Source organism: Hippoglossus hippoglossus, chromosome 20 (assembly GCF_009819705.1).
Source record: "Hippoglossus hippoglossus isolate fHipHip1 chromosome 20, fHipHip1.pri, whole genome shotgun sequence".
Classification (NCBI taxonomy): domain Eukaryota; kingdom Metazoa; phylum Chordata; class Actinopteri; order Pleuronectiformes; family Pleuronectidae; genus Hippoglossus; species Hippoglossus hippoglossus.
This window is the reverse complement of record NC_047170.1, coordinates 10168709-10190336: the sequence shown is the minus strand read 5'-3', so window position 1 is coordinate 10190336 and position 21628 is coordinate 10168709. Positions and strand designations below refer to the sequence as shown.

Below are 21628 nucleotides of genomic sequence, written 5' to 3'. Positions count from 1 at the left end.
ATTTAATCAGAAGTACACTTGAGATATACAGTATATGTGTGTGTGTGTGTGTGTGTGTGTGTGTGTGTGTGTGTGTGTGTGTGTGTGTGTGTGTGTGTGTGTGTGTGTGTGTGTGTGTGTGTGTGTGTGTGTGTGTGTAGATACGATGCACTGCCCTGGTTCTGGTCGAAGCACCGTTTAGCCACTGTGACTCTAACCTTTAAAGGTTTGTTTGTAAAGTCTGCTGTATAGAGGACCGACTATACCAAAATAAATAGAGAAATAAAAAAACGATAATAACATGTAGAAATAAATAAGTAAAACGTGTTTTCCTACATTTATTCATTCATTTATTTATATAGTTATATATTTATTTGTATATTTATGTTTTTTGTATTTCTACATTTTGTAATTATACCTGTATTTCTGTGTCTGTATGTTAATTAGGAAGTTGGGCTCAACTCTAAAACCTGGATCGGTTACGGCTTCGTCTTTCCTGGGCCTCTGCAGGGAGTGGATGAGGACGGCACTCGACTGTCATCTGCATTATTATGGTATGCAACAGAAATTAAACTGGACAGAGACTATTAGCAGCTCAGTACCAGCACATAGACCTATACACTACACCTTTGTCATCAAGGAACAAAAAGTTTAACATAAATTAAATCATATTCACTTTCTGACTATAGAGAACATACAATTTTACATTTGTTCAAGTATTTATTTTTTGCATTTACTTGCTTATTTATATATTATTCTGTCATTCGAATATTTCTTTCTTTGTTTAAAATGTTGGCAGTTTCGATCCTCCATACCACTGTATAGTAATGCATTGCAGATGCTATGGTGCCTGTCGGAAGCTTCAGTACCGTATGTTGATCGTGTTGAACCCCCTGGCACACCCATGCTAAACCCACACAGGTCAGACGGCACAAAAAACAGCACATACTGTAACATTATGTGTGTTTCATGTTGTGAAATTGTGTCCACCATCTACTATGAAAGGCTAAAGATGTCATCCCACAACAGTTTACTGTGTGTGTGTGAGGGAGACACACAGGGAGAGACAGATTTCCTGTTTATGCATATGGGGGATAGACTCTGCCAGGTGAGTGTACCATTTACCATCAAGCCATTGAGTTCAGCAGGCATCTAATAACAAAGCATTTACGGCCCACTCACGCATGCATAGATATATAACTGTCTCCACCGTCTCCAGCTATTCCTGCCTCTCCTCAAACGCACAGACGCCGCCCAGATCGGCCCCAAATAGGCTACTCTAGAATTCTATCATCAGACTCGGGGATGAAATTAAAATCGCTCATTTTCTTTCTCCATACAAGGAGCAGATCAATTTCCGGAGACCGGGACGTGATATTTTCCTGCCATTGGGTTTTCTCGTCTTTGGCACAGCACCTTGACTGGCTGTCAGCGGGGGGCCCGGGCCTGCCTGCACGCCTCGCCGGAGAACAGTTACTTCTGCTGCGGCGAGTTTATTTGCGCCTCGCTATGAGAATTGCCATCATTTACCCTTCCCCAACACCTCCCAAAAAGAAAAGAAATAGACAAGAGGGGGAAGCGAGCCAAGAATGAGAGAAGGTGAAATTGATTCTTTTTGATACATGCTGCATGGGGGACATTAGGTACCCATCGTTTTGGACATCTATTTTCAAGAAATGAGCTGAATACATTTTGCTTAAAGTAATGTATAGGGCCTCTTTGGAAGCCTTTGCTGTTGTTCATACCAAGAGGGGATTGCTCACTGCAGCATGCAGAGGTTGTGTCTGTGGATTGTGCTAGTTTTTAAAGAGAAGTCAATTAATAATGCAGCTGAATGATAACTCGCTTCGAATAAAACAGTCACGCAGCATGTGTGAAGCATAAGAGATGCGATTATGGACAATCTGATCAACTGGTGGTGCATTAAATCCAGAGAGATGATGTCCCCAGCCTGCCGGTTGGTGGCATGCACGCCCTGTATTCTACAAAAATAAACACCCATTACAAATTTGCAGTGGCATCAAGGATTTTTCTTAATCTGGGGCAATTTTGGGCCAATTACACTGTATGTCCATGCACAATTTCTGATTGAGTAAGGTGCACATTTAAGTTATTCCTCTTTGTTCTATAGCATTATCAAGAAATACTCATATATCATTGGTAAGTGTAGTTTACCAGAGTACAGCTGGGGCCGTTGCCCCCCTGTCCCTGACTCTGGATCCGCCCCTGCCAATTTGGGATATTATAGAGTCTATTAAAAAAAAAAAAATGAATGAATAAAACTTAAGCTTTCGCAAGTTTGGAATTTATGGCTACTCTTTTCTAAAGACTCTTTTGCTGAGATGTTTTCTTTGAAGGACGTGAGGATGTGCACGACACAGTTGTTTGCTCAAGCAGAGCATGTGAGGCCACCACAGTTTGACCGGGGTGACTGTCACTATAGTGATAGTATAATGCAGACAAATGCTGTCTGCTGGCATTTTACCAGTTTATAGTCTGCTGGTTTTTCCTTACTTCATTATAACCTTCATAGACCTATTGACTAATATTTCACTGAGAGAATATAATACATTATTTATGATAATCTATCATCTAGTCAGTGGTGGACAGTAACTAAAGTACATTTACTCAAGTACTCTAACTAAGTACATATATGAGGCACTTGTACTTTACATTAGTGTTATTTCTACTTCTACTCCACCACATCTCAGAAGGAAATACTTTTTACTCAACTACATTTGTCTGACAGCTTTAGTTACTTTTCAAATGACAATGTAAGCCACATGTGTTGATGTTCACTGTTTGGGATCAACTGAAGGATGGACTGGTCCTAAATGTGTTCAACTCTTTAAAAAGCCTCTTTATTAACTATAAAATGCATCGTCACAGAGCTGAATACGGGTTCAATTTTCGAGATACATTGTTCTCACAGACTTATGATGATCTTACAAAATATGATGCACTGATGTGGATTAAACTACTCTACAGTACATGAAGTATTTCAAATGAGCTCAATCTTGTAGTAAAATGCAACATACACAGAAATATCACTAGTAAAACCTTTCACTGCACTGTGATTTTACTTTTCATAGTTAAAGTATATTTTGCTGATAATACTTGCACACTTTTCGTTAAGTAAGGTTTTGAATGCAGTACTTTTACCAAAGTAAAGTTTCTGAATACTTCTTCTACCACTGCAGCTAGTGCAGACTGTTTGTCTGTATTGACAGACACCATTACCTATGGGATGTCTTCAGTATTTTTGCTTCATTTATTCTGTGTGTCCTATATTTGTTACCTGTGTTGCACCTACAACTTTTTTTCATGCAGCCTTCGTCCTTGTTTATTTTGTCAGTGACCAGTGACACTGGTGCTTGTTTGCTCACAGTTGGGCCATCCTCTCTGTCCTCTCCCCTCCGCTGCTGGACACCCCGCCGCCGCTGCTGCTGCTGCTGCTGCTGCTGCGTCACCCAGTCTGTCAATGCTTAATTACAACCAGACTGAGGAAAGAGTATAAATCCAGCCCCCTTTTGAGCTCACTTCATACCAGCATGCACTCTTTCTGCAGTGGACTTTAGTCCAAGGGGGGATGCATTAGGAGTCACACAAAATTGCTAAATTACTTTTGCGAGGACGCTTAAACAGACAAGACAATGGCTGGACTCAAGGTAAGGCTGCATTTTGTTTGTTTAAAACTACTTGCAGCTTTAGAAAAGCTCATTCTCCAGAGTTTAGACCTAAAACCCCACAAACCAAGAATCTGACTATATGAACATGCAAATATCCTGGGGTTAAATGTTTGTAAAATAAAGCAAAAGTTGTATTTAAACTGTTAATGCATACTTTGCACCAGACGTGCACAATTAAACCGTGATAACTTACATATACTTACTAAACAGAGACATACCGGCTGACTGAAGGGAGGTGTTCAGTCTGACCAATCAGAGGGCTGCATTCAGCAGCTGCCCAGATGTGGTGCAGGATGCCTCAAAAGCAGCACAAACGTATTTTAGTGGGGTTTTTTATCAGTAGAACAAAAATATAAAACCATTTAAAACGTTATATTCTCATTAGGTTCTGCTATTGGCTTCCACATATATACAAACCATTTATATACTGGTTTACAGTGGGTTTGTTTTCATTGTTTTTACGGTGGAAACCATCTCTGAAGCAGCTGAGTGACCTGTTGTACTTAAAGTTATTCATGCTTATATCTTAGATTTATAATATTGGGTCAATATGTTGTTGTATTATATTTTAAGAAGGAGCTTAATTAAACAATATGTCTTTATATCTATATAAAAGTTGGGAAAAAGCTTTTTTCTACACCCTAACTCGATTTAACAGCGCAAGTTCAGCAAAATCCTACTTTACACACCACTCTCTAAACACTGGAGCTTTCTAAATGTTTTTAGGCACCCTACACTCAAAACCCACACACATGGAACCTATTAAGTAGCCTGTGTGTGTGTGTGTGTGAGCTTTCTGCAGACTAACAGTGACTCAGCAAGATTTCTTTACCTTCTTGCCAAGTTCATGTTTCCCAGAGGCAGGGAACACTGCGGGGGCTGGTGATCAGTGTCATCAGAGGAGAATAGCGGAATAATAATCTTGTCATAATTGAAGTATTGATCAAATTGTGCTGTGGAGGATTTTAGCATAATTAGTCTGCTTCTGTAACACAATAGCACAAAAGCAATGGATGACTACAAGGGGAGACATTTGGCGTGACTGCAGTTTGTTTTATCATAGATCTAATGTGAATCAATATGACAACAATTAACAAAAAGACAAGGCCTAATGACAAGCCTTCAGATTTAATTATAACCAGCATGAACACATTTATCCTGCATTACAATGAGGCCGCATGGTGAGTTTTCTTTTGTTTTCATTTTCACTTGCCGGGAGTGTTAAATGTTTGTCTGTCTGTTTCAGTACATGAGCGGTTTCGGGAACGAGTTCTCCTCTGAAGACCCTCGCTGTCCTGGATCGTTACCCGAGGGACAGGTATATAGCTTATGCACACACAAACACACAGTGCTAATTTTTGTTATTAATCCAATAGTTTATTATAGATTTTGTGCTTAGGTGAACTGCACAAATACTTAATGCAACACCATAAGCGTTAGGAGGGGTGACACCAACCAAAGGCTAGTGATTCCTCCTGGTTTCAAAGTAAAAATTAAATAAAGATATATAGTATTGTTTATTCAGCTGCATTTAGATTTTTCTTTTTACATCCATCATCATTTGACGAACCACACTTATATAACTACAATGGAACTGCAATAGAGGCTGACCAGGCAAGTCAAAAATGTACCCTATGTGCATTTATAGTAGATTAAAGAAGGGCAAAACCTCCCTTGGTCACATGAGCTGTAGATAATACTACACAATCCATAACACACTGTTTATACCATTAATATCCTATCTGAACACACTGTGTTGTGTCTCTACAGAACAATCCTCAGGTTTGTCCCTACGGCCTCTACGCTGAGCAGATCTCTGGCTCTGCTTTCACCTGCCCCCGACCAGCCAATAAGAGGAGGTACCCCTCTGTCTCTGACAGGAAAACCAGCCCATGCACAGTACACGTGAAATAACTTAATACTGGTCCTTTTTTCTTTCTCCAGCTGGTTGTACCGCATCATCCCATCCGTCAAACACAAGCCTTTTACCGCAGTGCCTTGTGGGAATCTGTCAGAGAACTGGGATGAAGTGGAGCCTGATCCTAACCAGGTACATCAAGGCTGAACAGGAGGAGGCCCTGATCATTGAGTCCTTCTTAATTTATAGGAAACAGGAAAACAGCATGATACACACTGCTTGGCTCAGATTTTGGAAGAAGTAAACAAAGATATTATGTGTTAATTAATGACTAAAAGTGAGATTTTGTTATCTTAACAGATACTGATTGTATTCCCCTATTTTCTGTCTTTATGCTAATCAAATTGCCTGCTGCTAATAACATCGTACCCTAAAAATAGGAATATGGTATTTATTTGGGAACTCACGGCTCAAGTTAAGAGTCTAATAAGTCTAATACATGTTTTATCTCCTCTACTGATTTATTCATTTTTTGTAAAGTTATTGCCTTGCTTTTTTGTAACAAATCCTTTGTTTAAAATATCTTTTGTTGGCCTAAATAAACTAAACTGAATTGAACTAATTGGGGAAACGTGTTTTCGGGGCCTTTAATACTTCAGCCAAAAGGATGTATTTGTTTAAATTGTCTGTATTTACTGTAGAAGTAGATTCTGACTCCGAGGTTTCTCTCCCAGCTGCGATGGCTTCCATTCACCATTCCCAAACCTACAGACAAGAAAGTGGACTTCGTGGCTGTAAGTTCAAATCTTTTTTATTCCTAATATTATTCTTTAATCACATAATGTCAGTTGATTGATTGTGGCTGTGTGTATCTTGCAGGGTCTGCACACTCTCTGTGGTGCTGGAGATACCAAATCTCGCAATGGCATTGGCATCCACGTGTACACCTGCAACACTTCCATGGTCGACAGGTGAGTGTGTGTTTGTGTGCAAATGAGCCGATTGTGTGAGATATAGATGTATTTTCTCATATCGGCAAAAACAAAAAAAAACATTTTTTCCTCCTGTTGCAGGTGCTTCAACAACTCAGATGGAGACTTTCTGATTGGTGAGGAAAAGGGCTGTTGATGTTTTCACAGTTATTTATCACAAGAACAATGATAGCTCAATCCTCGGTCCTTCTCCTGCCTCAGATTGTCTTTTCTCCATCGCTCTCTTTTGTCTGTTTGTCTCTAGTCCCGCAGCAGGGAGAGATCCTGATCACTACGGAGTTTGGGAAGATGATGGTGGAGCCGAACGAGATCTGTGTCATCCAGGTGAGCGCCATGTTTTTTCATTTATACAGTTTTTTATAGAAATCTACCATAGTGTCTGCCCCCACGCCAGATAATATACCATATTTAGAAAGACATAGTTTGGTACTTTTTCAAAGTGACCTTAAAATCAAATACATTATTTAATGTAAATGTATGTACCCCTGCTTTTATTTTTATTTATATTCCCACACTCTCATCATATGTTTCTGTTCTATATATACAAATATAATTGACATGCTGCCAATGTTAAATCTGGTTTCTTTCTATGTAAGTGTTAATAATAAATAAAATTAGAGAGATTTGAGCTGCAGAAAGTCTGATCTTCAGGATTGGCGACATCAGCACAGACATTTAAATTTCCTCCTCTCTCCTCCTCTTCTCATGTATCCTCTCCAGCAAGGGATGCGCTTCAGCGTGGACGTGTTTGGTGAAACCAGAGGTTACATACTGGAGGTGTATGGAGCCCACTATGAACTCCCTGACCTGGGACCCATAGGTGTGTGTTTGTATGACGCCACCACTCCTGCAACATCTTATAGTCTGGATATCTGGTCTGTTGATCCACCACTTATATGGTCAAAACTATAAATATTTCAACAACTACCGGATCGATTGCTCTGAAATGTGGGTAAAACATTCATGTTGCACTCACAATGAATTATATTCACCTTGGGGATTCTTGTGACTTTTTTATTCAGCTCCATCATCAGGTTAAATGTTTATTTTTATTTGCCCAAATGTCTGATTTATGATCAAATTCCTGCAGAACTATTGATCATCAGTCTTAGCTGTACTTAATAACGAAATGTTAGCATGCTAATATGCTAGCAAGCAAATTGAACTGGTGAACACAGTAAGCCACAGACCTGTGATAATATTAGCTTGCTCATACGCCTAATTATACCCTGACAGAGCCACTAGCATGAGGGCTGTATCAGAAATCACTTCCTCATTTGCTCATCCATTACCCCCTATATAATAGACCATCCATAATATTACTCAATAGACAGCAGTAAAAAGTCTAATCATCATCATCATTCAGCAGAATCACTGACAGCTATGCAGTGGATCCATTTTCTGTCAAACGTTGCTCATGTGTTAGCGCACGTGGCCTCATAACTACCTTCTTGGTATTTTGAAGGGGCACCATATAATGCATACATTTCCTATTTGGAGTTCGGCCTTTGAAATGAAATGCTGGACTACGTAAATACAGTAGCGCAGGAGTTATTTCAGACACATTCTAGTTCTGTGTGTGCGTGTCCTTGTGTGTAACTGTTTGTGTGTTTTGCAGGAGCCAATGGTCTGGCCAACCCCAGAGATTTCCTGTGTCCAGTTGCTTGTTATGAGGATCGCACGGTGGCCACAGGTTTCTCCGTCATCAACAAGTACCAGGGGAAGCTCTTTGCCTGCCAACAGGTGCTTCCTCTCACTGACATTTCACTTTGTGTGTTAGTACACTCACACATATGCACAGAGGCTGTATGACAGTGGCCCACACATGTGGCATATTTACCCTATTTACCCTATTTAAGTTTGCGTCTGCTTCAGTAAACACCATCGAAGCGCAACAGGGACTAACAGGAAACTGCCCAAGTGAAGCATATAATCCATTAGCCGCTCCTGCCGATGTTACCGTCCCTTATGATTTAATATGGCAGCGTTGGCTGTTATCTGTTCAGCAGGTTTCCACCTCAACTCCCTCATGAGTCTTAATCACTGGTAATTAGTTAAAGCATTCTGGAGTTACACACAGTGTTCCCTGTGAAGCTTTACTTTGTAGGAAAAACCTTTTACAAGTTAAGCATTAATTTCACTAGATTTCTCTCGGGGAGCGATCCTCCCTCAACAGAAAATGTCCTGTTCGGTGCATAATTGGATCGACACATCACGTCTGCCAGGAGGTTTTTGAGACAAAGAGGAGGTGGGAGGAGAGGTTCGTCAGGGGCGGAGGGTTGGGGGGGGGGGGGGGGTTGTAACCGTAGAAACCGTGTCAAGCCACACTGTTATTATTCATCGTTGGAAGTACACAAGGGTGAGATACAGATTTTTTCTGTTGCAAAACAAACACTTTTCATCTCTGGTTGAGCATCTACCCCGTTATGTGCTGGAGGTCAGAGGTGACACGCTCTTCCTGGTGTCCACCGGTCCCCGAGCCTGGATGGTGGGGCCACAGGGGTATGAAAATAAGGTGGAGGGAGGACACAAGCCTCATCTCAGGGAAGATGCTGCTGCTGCTGCTGCTCCTCCCGTCTGCTCCTGCTGTTTTGTTCCCCTGCAGCGCGCTGAAATTGCTCAAATTAACTTATTATTTGCTTGACTGGGCCAATATGTTTGTGTTTTGTGTGCATGTGTGTGCCAGTGCATTTTCCCCGTCATTTTAATCGAATGTAGTGGAGTTACCGCAGATGAATGTCCAAGAAATTACCTTCACTGGGTTCCCCCAAAGACCTTTTTTTGTTATGGCAACTGCTGTAAATTGAGTGTGTGTATGTGTGTGTGTGTATTTGTGTGTTTATTGGTTATTTGTGAATTTACTTATACACAAGTCTATGCATGAATATGTGTGTACGTGTTTTTTTGTCAGTGTGTGTCAGCTGCTCATGTGTGTGTAGGGAGCACGGAGGTCAGCCACGAGGCAGCTTGAGTTGTAATGAGCTATATTGATTTTAGAGCTCCTGTTGAATGTCTTTTTCTTTCACAGTGACATTACCAGAACAGAGAAACTATATAAAATTGCTGTGGTTTTAACAATCAAGATAAAGAAATATCTCTGCGCCCACTGTTACAGCAAAACGCTCAAAGTTTGGGAAAGTTTGATTGTGAGGCCAATTACCCCGTAATACCTGGAGCCTCATATCGCAAAGGAACGGGGGGAATGAAAGAAAACGAAGAATGAAAGAAGCACACCCTCTTTTTCACAATCAACCCTTTTCATTATGACCGTTTCTTTTCTCTCTTTATGTCAAGAAGTACTCTCTGGGAATTTAAGATTTCAAAGAAATTATTCATTGTTCCTTTTTTCTTCCCAGTGAAAAGCTCAATTTGAAGTCCTTTGTGTTTGTTGCTCGGGCAGACTCGTCTTATTTGTTTTGTTTTCGCGTTCCTCACGTAGGATTTCTCTCCTTTCAACGTGGTCGCCTGGCACGGGAACTACACGCCTTACAAATACGACCTGAAGAACTTCATGGTGATCAACTGTGTGGCGTTCGACCACGCGGTGAGGACACTGACACAATACCAGGGCTTTTTAGTATAAACATATTGTATATTGTTAATTTTTGGCTTAATTTCTTGCTTTTAATGTATGCACACTACAATCTGTGAGCATCATCTCAAAACATCACATATTTTGGTACATTGTAATCTTCCTACAGGATCCATCCATCTTTACTGTGCTGACTGCCAAATCCACACGACCGGGGGTGGCCATCGCTGACTTTGTCATCTTCCCCCCTCGGTGGGGTGTGTCCGACCACACCTTACGTCCACCGTACTATCACCGTAAGAAACACACACAGGCCTCACTTCAACTCTAAACAGGCTTGGCTTGTGCACATTTTTCCAGGGAGAAGAAGAATTATTTTTAGAGCTGGGTTGTTTGGATGTGACAGGATTTGAATTGTCTTTCAAATTCTACCGAGATTGGCTAATTTTGTAATTAACCATAAGCTAACATCTGTATTTACTTACCCAACCAGTCTCTAGGTGATGCACTCCTGCTGCATGACTTGTATCCAACTGAGGCCCCACCACAGTGCAGTTGGTCTGGTTTCACCACAGATCTATAACGCCACCTAGTGGTGAACAGAGTCACCACTTGTTCCCAGCTCAGTGCTGTGTTCTTGTGACTTCAGGTAACTGCATGAGTGAATTCATGGGTCTGATCAAAGGCCACTATGAGGCCAAAGAGGAGGGTTTCCAGCCAGGAGGAGCGAGCCTGCACAGCATGATGACCCCGCACGGCCCTGACGCCGAATGCTTCGAGAAGAGCAGCACTGCAGAACTCAAGCCTGAGAGGGTGGCTGAGGGCACCATGGTAAAAAAGAAATATATAAAGTTTCAATTTTAACCAGGGCAAATTAATTGGATATTAAGAATTGTTTGTTCTGTAAAATCTGTGAGATAATATGTGGCTTTTCCTTCCTTCAGGCTTTCATGTTTGAGTCGTCCTTCAGTATGGCAGTGACCAAGTGGGGTCTACAGACGTGTCAGAGGCTCGACAAGAGCTACTACCAATGCTGGGAACATCTCCGCAGCCACTTTAACCCCAACTGGAAGCCCAGCAAGAAGTAGACAAGGGAAAATCTTACCAAATACAGCTGTTAAAGCAACATTTTATGTAACTACCTGCAATCCTTGGCTTTCTTTGTGTTATTTGATCAGATGTATTGATTGAAAATACAGGAGGAATGAAAAACCATGCCATGTAATTTAGACATTTATTTTATACAAACAACTATGATTGGGGTTGCACAATAAAAAATAAAACCTGTTTGTTGTTTGTTATGTTGGATGGAAAAATGGGGTGTTTAAATTGTTTCTGCCTGCGTCAGCCATGCTGCACATGAATGTGTTTTGTGTATCTCCTTTACCTGAACAGTTTGGAGCTTAAAGAAATCATGAAAACCTTTGTAAAGTGAAAAACTGAATTTTACATTAGAGAGCCTGTGACATAACACATTGTTCTTCATAAAAATAAAAAGATAAATTCATGCTAAATAAAGAAACTCTTCTCACTTCAACACACACACAGGTTTTGCTGTTCTGGTATGACCAGTAATTTATGGTGGCTAATAGATATACAGATATGTAAGTGATGTGTGGATGTGTGATAATGTGATTTGTACTGTAAAGCACGTCAAGACTGGAGAAGTGCTATATAAATACAGTCCGTTTACTGGTTAGTGTTGAAGTGTCTCTTTAAAACTGATTGTTTAATTATATGTATAATTAAATACAAACTTCATTGTATAGACTACATTGTAAATACAAGATCCAAAGTATATTAATGCAACAAAAGTGAGTACATCTGTCACTGTAGATTTAGACTTGTTGCATCACCGTTATACAATAACTTGGGCTTGTGTGTATATCAGCTAGCTCCACTTGATATTGATTGTTAGACATTATATAGATGGGAGAAGGTAGAAGAATCAGGCTACTGAACACAAACTGAAACAGTTTTAGTTGTATAAGACAATGGAAGAAAACCCTTAATCGTAAAATTTTACCAAAACTGCAAAAAGAAACCTGATGAATGTCGGCAGCAGATTCTTCCCCTCAGTAATAAAAGCACCATGTTTATTTTTGACAATATAGTTTTATTTAGTTAATAATAATTACACGCATTGAAATCCTCACTAGAACATACAGGTCTCGATACATCGAAGCTCATGATGACAAACTGAACTTGCGCTCCAGGGTCCCAGCCTTAATCATCCTCTCCTTCCTGTCCTGTAAACCAGACGACAAACAGATGATGGGTTAGTTCAGTTTCCATAGTGACAAAGTTATATCACCCTCACCCTCTTCACCTTCCTGACATTTTCTCAAACACACATTTATAAGCAAGCATCGTATGACTTTCAAGCAGTTTTTTTCCCTTCTTCCCAGCGGAGAGGGGGAGATGAACATGATCGCTCAGCAGTGTGACAATTGCACCACTTTCTGGCTGGAGATTCTATTGGAGAGGATTGCAAGGGGGAATCTCCATGACAATGGGGAGGAAAATGAAAGCAGGCACCATTTCAAATGAAAAAACTAATTTCTATTGCGAATGGAACGGTGACAAAAAAAAAGAAAAGCAAGATCAACTGTGCACCTACAAGGAAATAATGAGTACCCAATCCATAACTAAAAAAGCTTTTCACATGTCTATGATGCCATTCATGACAAAGTATCACATTTTAGGTATTCTCTTAGAAATAAATATTCTTCTAAATGGTAATATCATTGTTTGAATTTCCCTCATAAAACCGATTTTTAGAGCTGTAACATGTACCAAGTCTGTTGTTCGCTGCATTAGATCAAGTCAAATTCTTGATGACCCAGTTTGCTACCGAGTAATATCGATTTAACAGCAGATAGATACAATGAAATGAAGAAAGCAGTAGTGATTGCAAACCAAGATGCCTTTAGCACAATGGTGGCCCCTGAGAAAAAGGACTTTAACCACAACAATACACGAATAGAAATGTTTCTTCTTCTTTTTTGTCTACATCTAAATTTGGCTCTGTTCTGTTGCTTGGTCTCTATACAGCGTAAAAACCCAAACTGTCAATAAATCTTTCTCTAAACTATCAGTAATTTAATTATATCCCCAGAACTAGTGAATGTTTGTTTGTGAAAACATGTGCCAAAAACATGAACTCAGATAATCAAGCAAAGATAGACCACTGCATCTTGTCTCATACCCTGTCGGTCTTGAAGACGTAGTAGAGGACGAAGAGAGGCACCACTCCACACATAGCACCCATCAGAGACGTCTTGTACGTGGGCTTGAAGTGCAGGTAGGGGTTGGCACGTGCATACACCCAGCGTGTCAGCGCGGGGTCTTCCTGTGGAGACAAAACAATGCAATGAAGTTTAAATTTAAATGATTTACCTGCATAAACTAATTCTTAGCAATAGAGAAAGGTCAAACAGTTGCAGAAATATACAAGATACAAAATAAAAAGAATTTGACACAGGAAAACTTAAACATCTCTCTATGCTGACTACGGAAAATGACTGAAAGAAGTCAAAATCTCCACCTTATACTACAGACATGTAGTGGTATACTCAGAGCATACAGAGGCAGAATTACACTGTGTATAGTTCTTGAAACAAGGTCGATATTTCCGGCAAAGTGGAATTGTGTTAGTGCTCGATGCACAGTTACACAATGCGAATGTCACTTAAGACTGAAATCAGCTCATTACTTGCATTATACTGGTGGAAACAGCCAGGGAGGTGGAAAAGGGTAAATTAACCTGCAGGGTCTGGAGGTGAGAACTTAACAAATATCAACAGTGGCTTTTGAAATGATGTTTCAAATGATGACGGTGATGTTCCATTCCATTTAAATACTGCAATGTACTTTATGGTGCATTAACTTTTACAGCGTGTATTAGTAACGCTGCAGCACTTTACGAATATTGTAGGGTAAGTACTTTGTTCTACGTAATGTAGCATTGGCAGATAAGGAAAGATAAATGGCATTTATAATATACTGTATAATACAGTTAAACTGCAAATAACATTATACATAATATTACTTATTTTCAGAAGTTGACCTGAGGTCTTTATTGATGAAAGGTGTCACAGTGGGTCTGATCAGTGTTAGCTAGCTAGCGTCAGTGCGCAGTTTTTGTCTAAATAAGATGGTTGCGGATGTAATTGTTTGCACAAACCCTCGCACAGGAATTAAACACAAGCAGTGAAATAAACAAGTCCACTGTAGCGTGTGTAGTTTTGGTCTGAGCGACTGTTCCCCTCACATGCTACCGCTAGCATTGGAGCCATTAGCCTGTGTTCTTTTCAAGGGTAACACCGCTAGCTACTCACGATGAGCTCTTTCCTGAGCGGGCTGTTGAGCTGTGTCTGGTACTGTCTCTTCAGGTTGGCTCGTAGCGCCGCTCGCTGCTGCTCAGATCGTCTCTGCTCCGGGGAAACGTTGAAATACTCGTTGGGGTCCAGTGTTTTGGGCAGAGTGGCCAAGGGCGCCCCTCGGTAGTCCGCCATGATTGTTTGAGGACGAACGAGAGGGAACGAGAAGTGGTGAGATCTCGCGGTGACCGTCACCATGGTAACACCAAACTCTCTAGATGTGGACGTGAAAGCATGGAGTGACAGCGAGGTCGTAGAGGCACTTCCGGTGGCAATAGAAACTGCCACTGATGTGTCAAGGCAGCTGTTACAGTTACACCGCTGTTTGTGACATATTCAGGGAGGTTTATACGTAGTTTATGAATGTTTATCAGCGTGTTACTGTTCTGAGCACCAAGAATAATTGATCTTTATTTCTCCACTTGCATTGTGAAACATGCTCGTTTATATCTGATTTATTTGTCATATTTGTACCGATTCAGCTTAAATGCTGTTATGCCTCGCCTATGTTTTGTGTCATAGAACTGAAACTTGAAATCACACTGCTGCCAGGCTGCATTAGGGCACCTGCCGCGGCAGCTAGCACCTGTGACAGCTGACCCCAAACAGTGTGGCAACAGAGGCAGATGCCAAACAGTGTGGCAACTGAGGCAGATGCCAAACAGTGTGGCAACTGAGGCAGATGCCTTTAAACATTGTGGCCACAAAGGCAGATGCCTTTACACATCAGTGGGAGTTTCTGGTGACACCGGAAGTCCCTATACGAGCTCCCGCTGCCACTATTGGAGCTTGCCCACTGAAACGATGAGCGCAGCTAAGAAAAACACTAAGAAAGATGGCGGGGGAGCTCCCATCGACAGCGAGGAGGACTTTCAGTATGAAGAAGTTTCTCTGGAAGACGACTGGAGTCTGACAGAGGGGGAGGAAGATCTAGAAGCGACGTTGAAAGCCATTCAAACCCAGGCAGAGGCCAACGCTCGGCCCGTCGCTACTGGCAACACACGCCGACCGGAAGCCGTGGATGACTTTTTACGCAACTTCCTCCTTCACGCAGGTATGACACAAACCCTCGAGTGTTTCCAGGCCGAGTGGAATGAGATAGAGAAGAAGGGGCTGGTGGACGCAGGGCGGGTCGGCGTGGTGCCCGGCGTCTACACCGACAACCAGCGGCTGGACACGGAGCTGAAACACGCCCGGCGGGAGAGGGACGAGTACAGGCGGGAGGCCACCGCCTTGGCCCAGGCCCTGGTGACGGCCCAGAGAGCCAGGGACCTCCAGCGGCTGCAGCTCACGCGTCTTGTGCAGGAGAAAAACCGGCTGGTGGCGGACATGAGGATGCTCAAGGTTCAGTGTGACGGTTACGAGCCCGCGTTGCAGAAGATGAACGAGAAATACCAGGCGGTTTTAAAGACTTTTCAGAGAGGGACAATGGTGAAGTCCGCTCAGCACACGGGGTCAAAGTGACCACACACCCAGTGACAACACGGCCCTGGCCTCCCACACCTCCCACACCTCCACCCCCTGTAGCAGTCCCACTAAGGCCCAACCACTGAACACATCTATGTTCTAATAAATAATAAATACATGTTAGATCTCATGACTGTCTTCATGTATGCTGGTCCCTTAAAGGTCCAGTGGGTAAGATGTAGGTGAAAGGGATCTATTGGCAGTCATTTAATATAAAATAATCCTAGTGATGTTTTCACTATTGTGTTTTATCCTAATTGTATGAATATGCACCTTTATATTTAAATACATTATATTCACATCCGGAGTGGGTGGTTGGCCATGTTTTTTTTTACAGTAGCCCATACTGGACAAACTAAGCACCTTTTGAGTTTTTATGACAACTGAAGGCTACCACAGGTTCTCTGTCATGTTTGGAAGGGGAGGGTGAGTTGAGGGGTGTTCAGCCGCAATATGCAACTTGACCACTAAATTCTACACACTGAACCTTTAAGTACTAACACTTTCTTGAAGTAATTGTGTTAAGTAACCTGAGACTTTATGGATGTACTGTACTACAAAACGATATATTGTGCTAATGTCATAACTATATTTGCATATTAAATGAGATTTGAGATATAGTGCTAAATCATAACATACATTATCTCAAGCCACTTTACATAGTAAGGTGCAAAACTATAGAGAAACCCAACAGATCCTATAATGAGCAGCACTTAGCAACTGTGGAGAGAAAAATACTATTTTCTTAACAGGAAGAAACCTCAAGTGGAACCAGACTCGATGTGGGCGACCATCTGCCTTGGCCAGTTGAGGTGAGTAAAGAAAGAATTTATGCCCCAATCATCTAAATGATGTTACTAGGAGGGCACTCAGTAGAGCGCGTACTTCCGCCAAGGGCCAATAGTCCCCTTCAATTCAATCAATCTCCACCAAATTGCACCCACTTGAAAGTGGAAACAAAATTAATGGATCTGCGCCCTAATCTGGATCTGCACCAATATTGAATGGATTCTTTTCCTGACCCACACTGCATTATTCCACCAAGTTTACTGGTAATCCCTCCAGTAGTTTTTGTGTAATCTTGCTTATAAACAAATAAACCAACCAACAACAAACATACGGGAGAAAACATAACCTCCTTGACAGAGATAATGAAATGTTGTATACATTTTATATAGTGCCCAAAATCCATTGGGATACTAACAAATACACCAAACCCCTTGTATTACATGTAAAAACTGCTTTTTCTGATTAATTTATGTTAAAGATAATAAAAAGATGTCCAGTTGTTTTATTTGTTTATTTTGATGATGATTCCATGCCAGTCACAATCTACCTGATCCAAGGACACAGGAAGACATTGAGAAAATCTACCACCTCATTCCATACTGGATAGATTCCCTCAGTAAAGTGTAAAGTTTGTGGGAAAGGAAGCTTTGACCAATTTACATACATTTTAAAAAGTTTAATCTTAAATAATCATTGATCAGTCTAGCATTACTGTCGGGGTTTGTAAACATGACAATAGTCAGATAAGTCAGAGTTATGTGATCTGACATCCAGTTGATCATTTTAAAGTCTTTTAAAATGTCTTTATTTCCAATCTCTTCTCTAATCAAGATGAAAAATTGGACATAATCAATCAATCTGTCGTTTCTCTGCTGAGGTTCAGAGTTGTTGCAGTATATAATATGACCACAAGAGGGCTGTCTCTAACAAGCTTTGGATTTGTCTACCACAAATAATCAGTAACAGTTAATACACGAGGGATCAGATGAGATACACATATTGATAAACCATGAGTGTATTTATTTTTTCACTGACAACCAGATCGACAGCAGATCACTAATGGAAGAAATATATCGGCAGCAACATTATTAACTTGAGCCACGTGCACTGAAATCATAGGAGCCTCATGCAAACGCAGATATTATCGTGCACATTTTGTAATATTCCCATATAGATGGTTTGAAACAAGATATCTAGTTGTTGGCACAGTGCAAAGGAATGCAACAATGCTTTCCTACATATTAGCACAGATGTTTTGTTTCTCTGGTTCTCGTATTTTCACTCTACCAGGGTGAATTGTTGCAATTTAAGTGAGGCGGAACTGTCATAGCCTTCTCTCAGATCCCTCTGTGGCATCACAACTGGATTATACAGCACATAGATAAACATTCCCACACTGAAGTTCTCTCTCTATCTCTCCTCGCACTTCTCACTTGAGTAGCTGAGTGGTACAAAGATGCTGAGAGAGCGCTTTGATCCCGAGACACTCGGGCACTGACGTGTGACCAAATGATTTATTGTCCTCCCGGGTCCTTTAAAGTGCCACCCGCTCTGCAGTCTTGAAACATCCATTTATGACTTCAAAATTCAATGTGAGGCCAAATTCCAGGGCCAACCAACCTCGCCTTCCCCTATAATGTTCAAAGAGAGATTTAGCCTCAAAATGAAATATTAATAACGTTTCTGCCCGGGCTGACACCCATGAGACCTCATGCACTTGGAGTTGAACTTTGAGGGAGTTTACAAGCTGTGGGCACAATAGCCACAAAAAAGTTGCTTTTTCTTTCATATCTGTCCCACAGAACATTTTATTCTTCATCATACATCTATGATGCTGACTGGCGTTTTTATTTTGATGCACTGATGCAAAGCCCTTTAGAAATAACAGATAACAGAGAGATGAGGATTACAGATATGGAGGCGGAGTGATAAAGTAGAAATGAAAAAGCATAAAGGATTTCTATCAGCAGTTTGCTCTATCCTGCAAGACAAAGTCATTCCCAGTAATCAGAAGTAATTCTGTGCTGTTTAAAATGACGTCTACACGCGAGTCTTGCTGGGAAACTGGAAGCAGTTGTCTCTTTGACCACAAGTTAAAACTACTTCTTTTCTTATTCTTCATCACCAGGCCTTGAAGTGGTTTGTAGACTGAGAACACAAATGACCAAATCACTTGGTCAGGATATTTCCTGGAACTTTTCCTGCCAGCACCCTGATAAAATGTCTGAGTGAATCCATGTGAGAACGCAGCAGGAGAATTCACATTGAGCGAGTGGGCATTTTGATGGTGTTTCCAGCACGCGTCATACACGTAGATGCTGATGAAGATGTCCACTTGGAAACACAATGAGATTTGAGAGCTTTTGAAGAAAAGGACTAATACCAGCGTCAACAAAACAAACTGAATTCCACAGTGGGATTAATACGTCATGTCCCGCCTCCAGCATCCTTTTCCCAGAGGCCACCCCTTGCCTGAATGCTTTGGACATGTTCCTGTTGTTGTGAACATGTCTGACCCGCACAAGCTTCTTCGTGTGTGAAAGGCAAACTCCGGAAAATGTTTCCAGACTTTTTCTCTCTGATGTGCTATACTACTCTTTTGGCTCAAATCATAACATTTCCTGGCAGAGAGATGCCATGACTCTTCCGCCCTGGAGGAATGTAACAGAGGAATGTGCTGTTCCTTTCTACCCTTGTTTTCATCTGCAGGACATATTTACACCAGTTTAGAGCCTTTGTAACCTTCACGAATGGTTACAGAGTCAACGAGGTGGTGGCTGGAAGGTGGCGTGTTATTTCCAGCCAGCGTCTTGCACCACCCAATCCTGTATTACCCTTCTCCAGCCTGCTCATCCCTTCCTCCCTCCTGATGCCTCATGTCCGAGGACGCATGCTTGTCACGGCCTCTATAAGAAGTTCTCAACTTTGGAGCTCCATCTTGCCCCAGGCTGATTGGAATTCCTCTCCTGCCTGCCTGATTCCCCGTGCTGCCTCTGCAGCTCGTCTCTCCACTGACAGGCCTGTCCACTTCATAGCTTGCAACAACGTTTTTATCATACCAAAGAGAAAGGAGAAGGAGTGGGAGGACTCAGCTCATTTGACTCAGGCTGACCCAAACCTGCCCTGCACCAATCCACCGTTTTCCCCTCTCTATCTCTCTCTCTCTCTCGTAATCCTTTGTCCCTTTTATGCAACTTAATTACCCCAAGCCTTTAATTCTGATTGAATGGAGATTGCTTAAGCTAAGTTGCGAGGAATTTCTTTTACTTATTCCTTGATATAAAGTATGTTTTAGAAATGCTCAGCTCATCATCAGCCCCCTCTGCCCTGCTAATCTATATCTGTAAAATTGATTCAACCTGTCTGCAAGTATTCCCTTCTTAATAAATCAGCTTTCTGTGCACCTACAGTGGGCAGCGGGTCAAACTCAGCAGTATTTTCCGCTCTAATGTTGTGAGCGGGGCAGAGATTGGCCCATGGCAGTGACTCAGCAGGCATCCATCTTCTCCAGGGAGAGCCACGCAGATGAATTGCAGACGGAACTGATTCAATCTTGCCTTTTTCTCTCAGCTTTGCTCATCAGCTCTTTAAGTAATTTAAAAAAAATTGCTGTAGCTAAACCAGAGAGGTTTAAATTAACTGTGAATTGCTAATGGTAAGGGAGGTGGGGGCCCCTGATGCTATAGGGCTGTCAAGGCCATAGCAGCCAACAGCCAAATTTCGGCATTTGGACACCTTCTAAAACCCATTTATGTGAAATTCTAACACATTATGTGAACTCAAAAAACACATGGTAGTTAATTTCAAAGTTAGATATTATGATAAGATGATTAGTAATTCTCCAATTATTGTCAGCGTTGTATATCAACCCATCTACAGGCAATTTATGGTTTTAAAATCAGTTAAGTATTTCCGGACCAGTGACTGGTTGTCTTGTCACCCCGAGGTAACATCTCATTTGACGTTCTTCTGTACCTACACTTTTTACTTCTGGGGCATGACTTCTTTCACACTGATAATTATGGCATCATGAAAGGCACTGAATACCTATCCACTCGTAAAGGCTACAGAACCAACATATTTACCAAAGAAGCTGCCACTGTTGGCTATGGTTGTCATAGTGAGCACCGCAAATGTTGTTGGAAAGACGCCATTATATGTTTATTGTGTTTATTTTGCAGTCTGTGAACTAACAGTGGCAATTGTCTTTTCCATTAAATGCACAACAGCCGTGTTTTCAGACAACACAACCCAAATGAAATTCATGCACCAGTTGCACAAGTAAGTACATATTGAACTCTGCCTGTGCACGAACAGTAGTATCCAAATGAGACGGAGCAGAGTTTCCACTTGCTTCCAGTCTTTAAGCCAAGATAAGCTATGTTAAGCTGTTTCTCAATTCCTGACATTTTATGGTGATGAGTTTTTGTATTCCAGTGTAAACAATTAGAAACATGTGGTCTGTAATACATTGGTAGCCTAATTATTAGCCTACAAGCTAAATAATACACTGTACGACTGTGGCATAAACACAGGGTGTATGTCCTGGATGTCATCAGAGACTGTGACTGGAAAGTTTGATCTCAATTCAACGTTGAAACATTTGGTTGACGTTTGTTTATAGTGACAAAATGAGGGTATTACAGGTGGCAGACTGCCCCTGGATGTGCAGACGAAGGCTTTGTTCATAATAGGAAGCGAGCAGGGCCTAGAAAAGAGATTTGCGGCTTCCATACATGCACAAAGCTCAGCAGACGGACAAACTGAGCTGAATCCCCAACTCTCTTACTGAGGAGTTACACATATCTTACATACATCGCTGTTTCTGTCCCTCTCTGCCTTTTCTTCATTAGGGCCGGAGGGATGTGACAGCACTTAGAAGACGTTTTGACAGGCAGACTTAGGAAGACTGTTTGGACGAGGTGATGTCAGGCCAGACA

The 21628-nt window shown here is 41.5% G+C and overlaps 3 protein-coding genes across 4 annotated transcripts; 2 read left to right on the top strand and 1 right to left on the bottom strand.

Annotated features, from left to right (window-relative positions):
- Positions 1-3442: 3442 nt before the first annotated feature.
- hgd (homogentisate 1,2-dioxygenase) lies at positions 3443-11560 on the top strand. Of its 2 annotated transcripts, none has more exons than XM_034572621.1 (14): positions 3443-3647; positions 4915-4986; positions 5439-5527; positions 5613-5718; positions 6261-6320; positions 6406-6497; positions 6600-6634; positions 6763-6842; positions 7239-7338; positions 8137-8261; positions 9958-10062; positions 10220-10346; positions 10700-10910; positions 10943-11560. In XM_034572621.1, exons 1-14 carry the CDS (start codon positions 3633-3635, stop codon positions 11136-11138), a joined length of 1413 nt encoding a protein of 470 aa, XP_034428512.1. In that variant the 5' UTR covers positions 3443-3632; the 3' UTR covers positions 11139-11560. The 2 variants fall into 2 exon arrangements, with proteins under 2 accessions (XP_034428512.1, XP_034428513.1); XM_034572622.1 differs by having other exon boundaries at positions 3449-3647; positions 10700-10881; positions 10995-11560.
- Positions 11561-12145: 585 nt separating this feature from the next.
- ndufb4 (NADH:ubiquinone oxidoreductase subunit B4) lies at positions 12146-14605 on the bottom strand. Its single transcript, XM_034572623.1, has 3 exons — positions 14391-14605; positions 13259-13402; positions 12146-12299 (listed from the first exon to the last, which is right to left on the bottom strand). The coding sequence occupies exons 1-3, from the start codon at positions 14565-14567 to the stop codon at positions 12237-12239; spliced, it is 384 nt and encodes a 127-aa protein (XP_034428514.1). The 5' UTR covers positions 14568-14605; the 3' UTR covers positions 12146-12236.
- Positions 14606-15114: 509 nt separating this feature from the next.
- Positions 15115-15910, top strand: LOC117753861 (sperm-associated antigen 16 protein). Its single transcript, XM_034572317.1, has one exon. It carries the CDS (start codon positions 15237-15239, stop codon positions 15894-15896), a length of 660 nt encoding a protein of 219 aa, XP_034428208.1. The 5' UTR covers positions 15115-15236; the 3' UTR covers positions 15897-15910.
- The last annotated feature ends 5718 nt before the right edge of the window (positions 15911-21628 follow it).

Bases quoted from the DNA above. Each gene is read 5' to 3' on its own strand.
- hgd (XM_034572621.1), top strand. The intron at 4,987-5,438 runs GTATATAGCTTA...GTGTCTCTACAG, and splicing joins GATCGTTACCCGAGGGACAG to AACAATCCTCAGGTTTGTCC. The intron at 6,321-6,405 runs GTAAGTTCAAAT...TGTATCTTGCAG, and splicing joins AGAAAGTGGACTTCGTGGCT to GGTCTGCACACTCTCTGTGG.
- LOC117753861 (XM_034572317.1), top strand. From the start codon at position 15,237: ATGAGCGCAGCTAAGAAAAACACTAAGAAAGATGGCGGGGGAGCTCCC.
- ndufb4 (XM_034572623.1), bottom strand. From the start codon at position 14,567: ATGGCGGACTACCGAGGGGCGCCCTTGGCCACTCTGCCCAAAACACTG. The intron at 13,403-14,390 runs GTGAGTAGCTAG...TTGTCTCCACAG, and splicing joins CGCTCAGGAAAGAGCTCATC to GAAGACCCCGCGCTGACACG. The intron at 12,300-13,258 runs GTATGAGACAAG...TCTGGTTTACAG, and splicing joins ACGTCTTCAAGACCGACAGG to GACAGGAAGGAGAGGATGAT.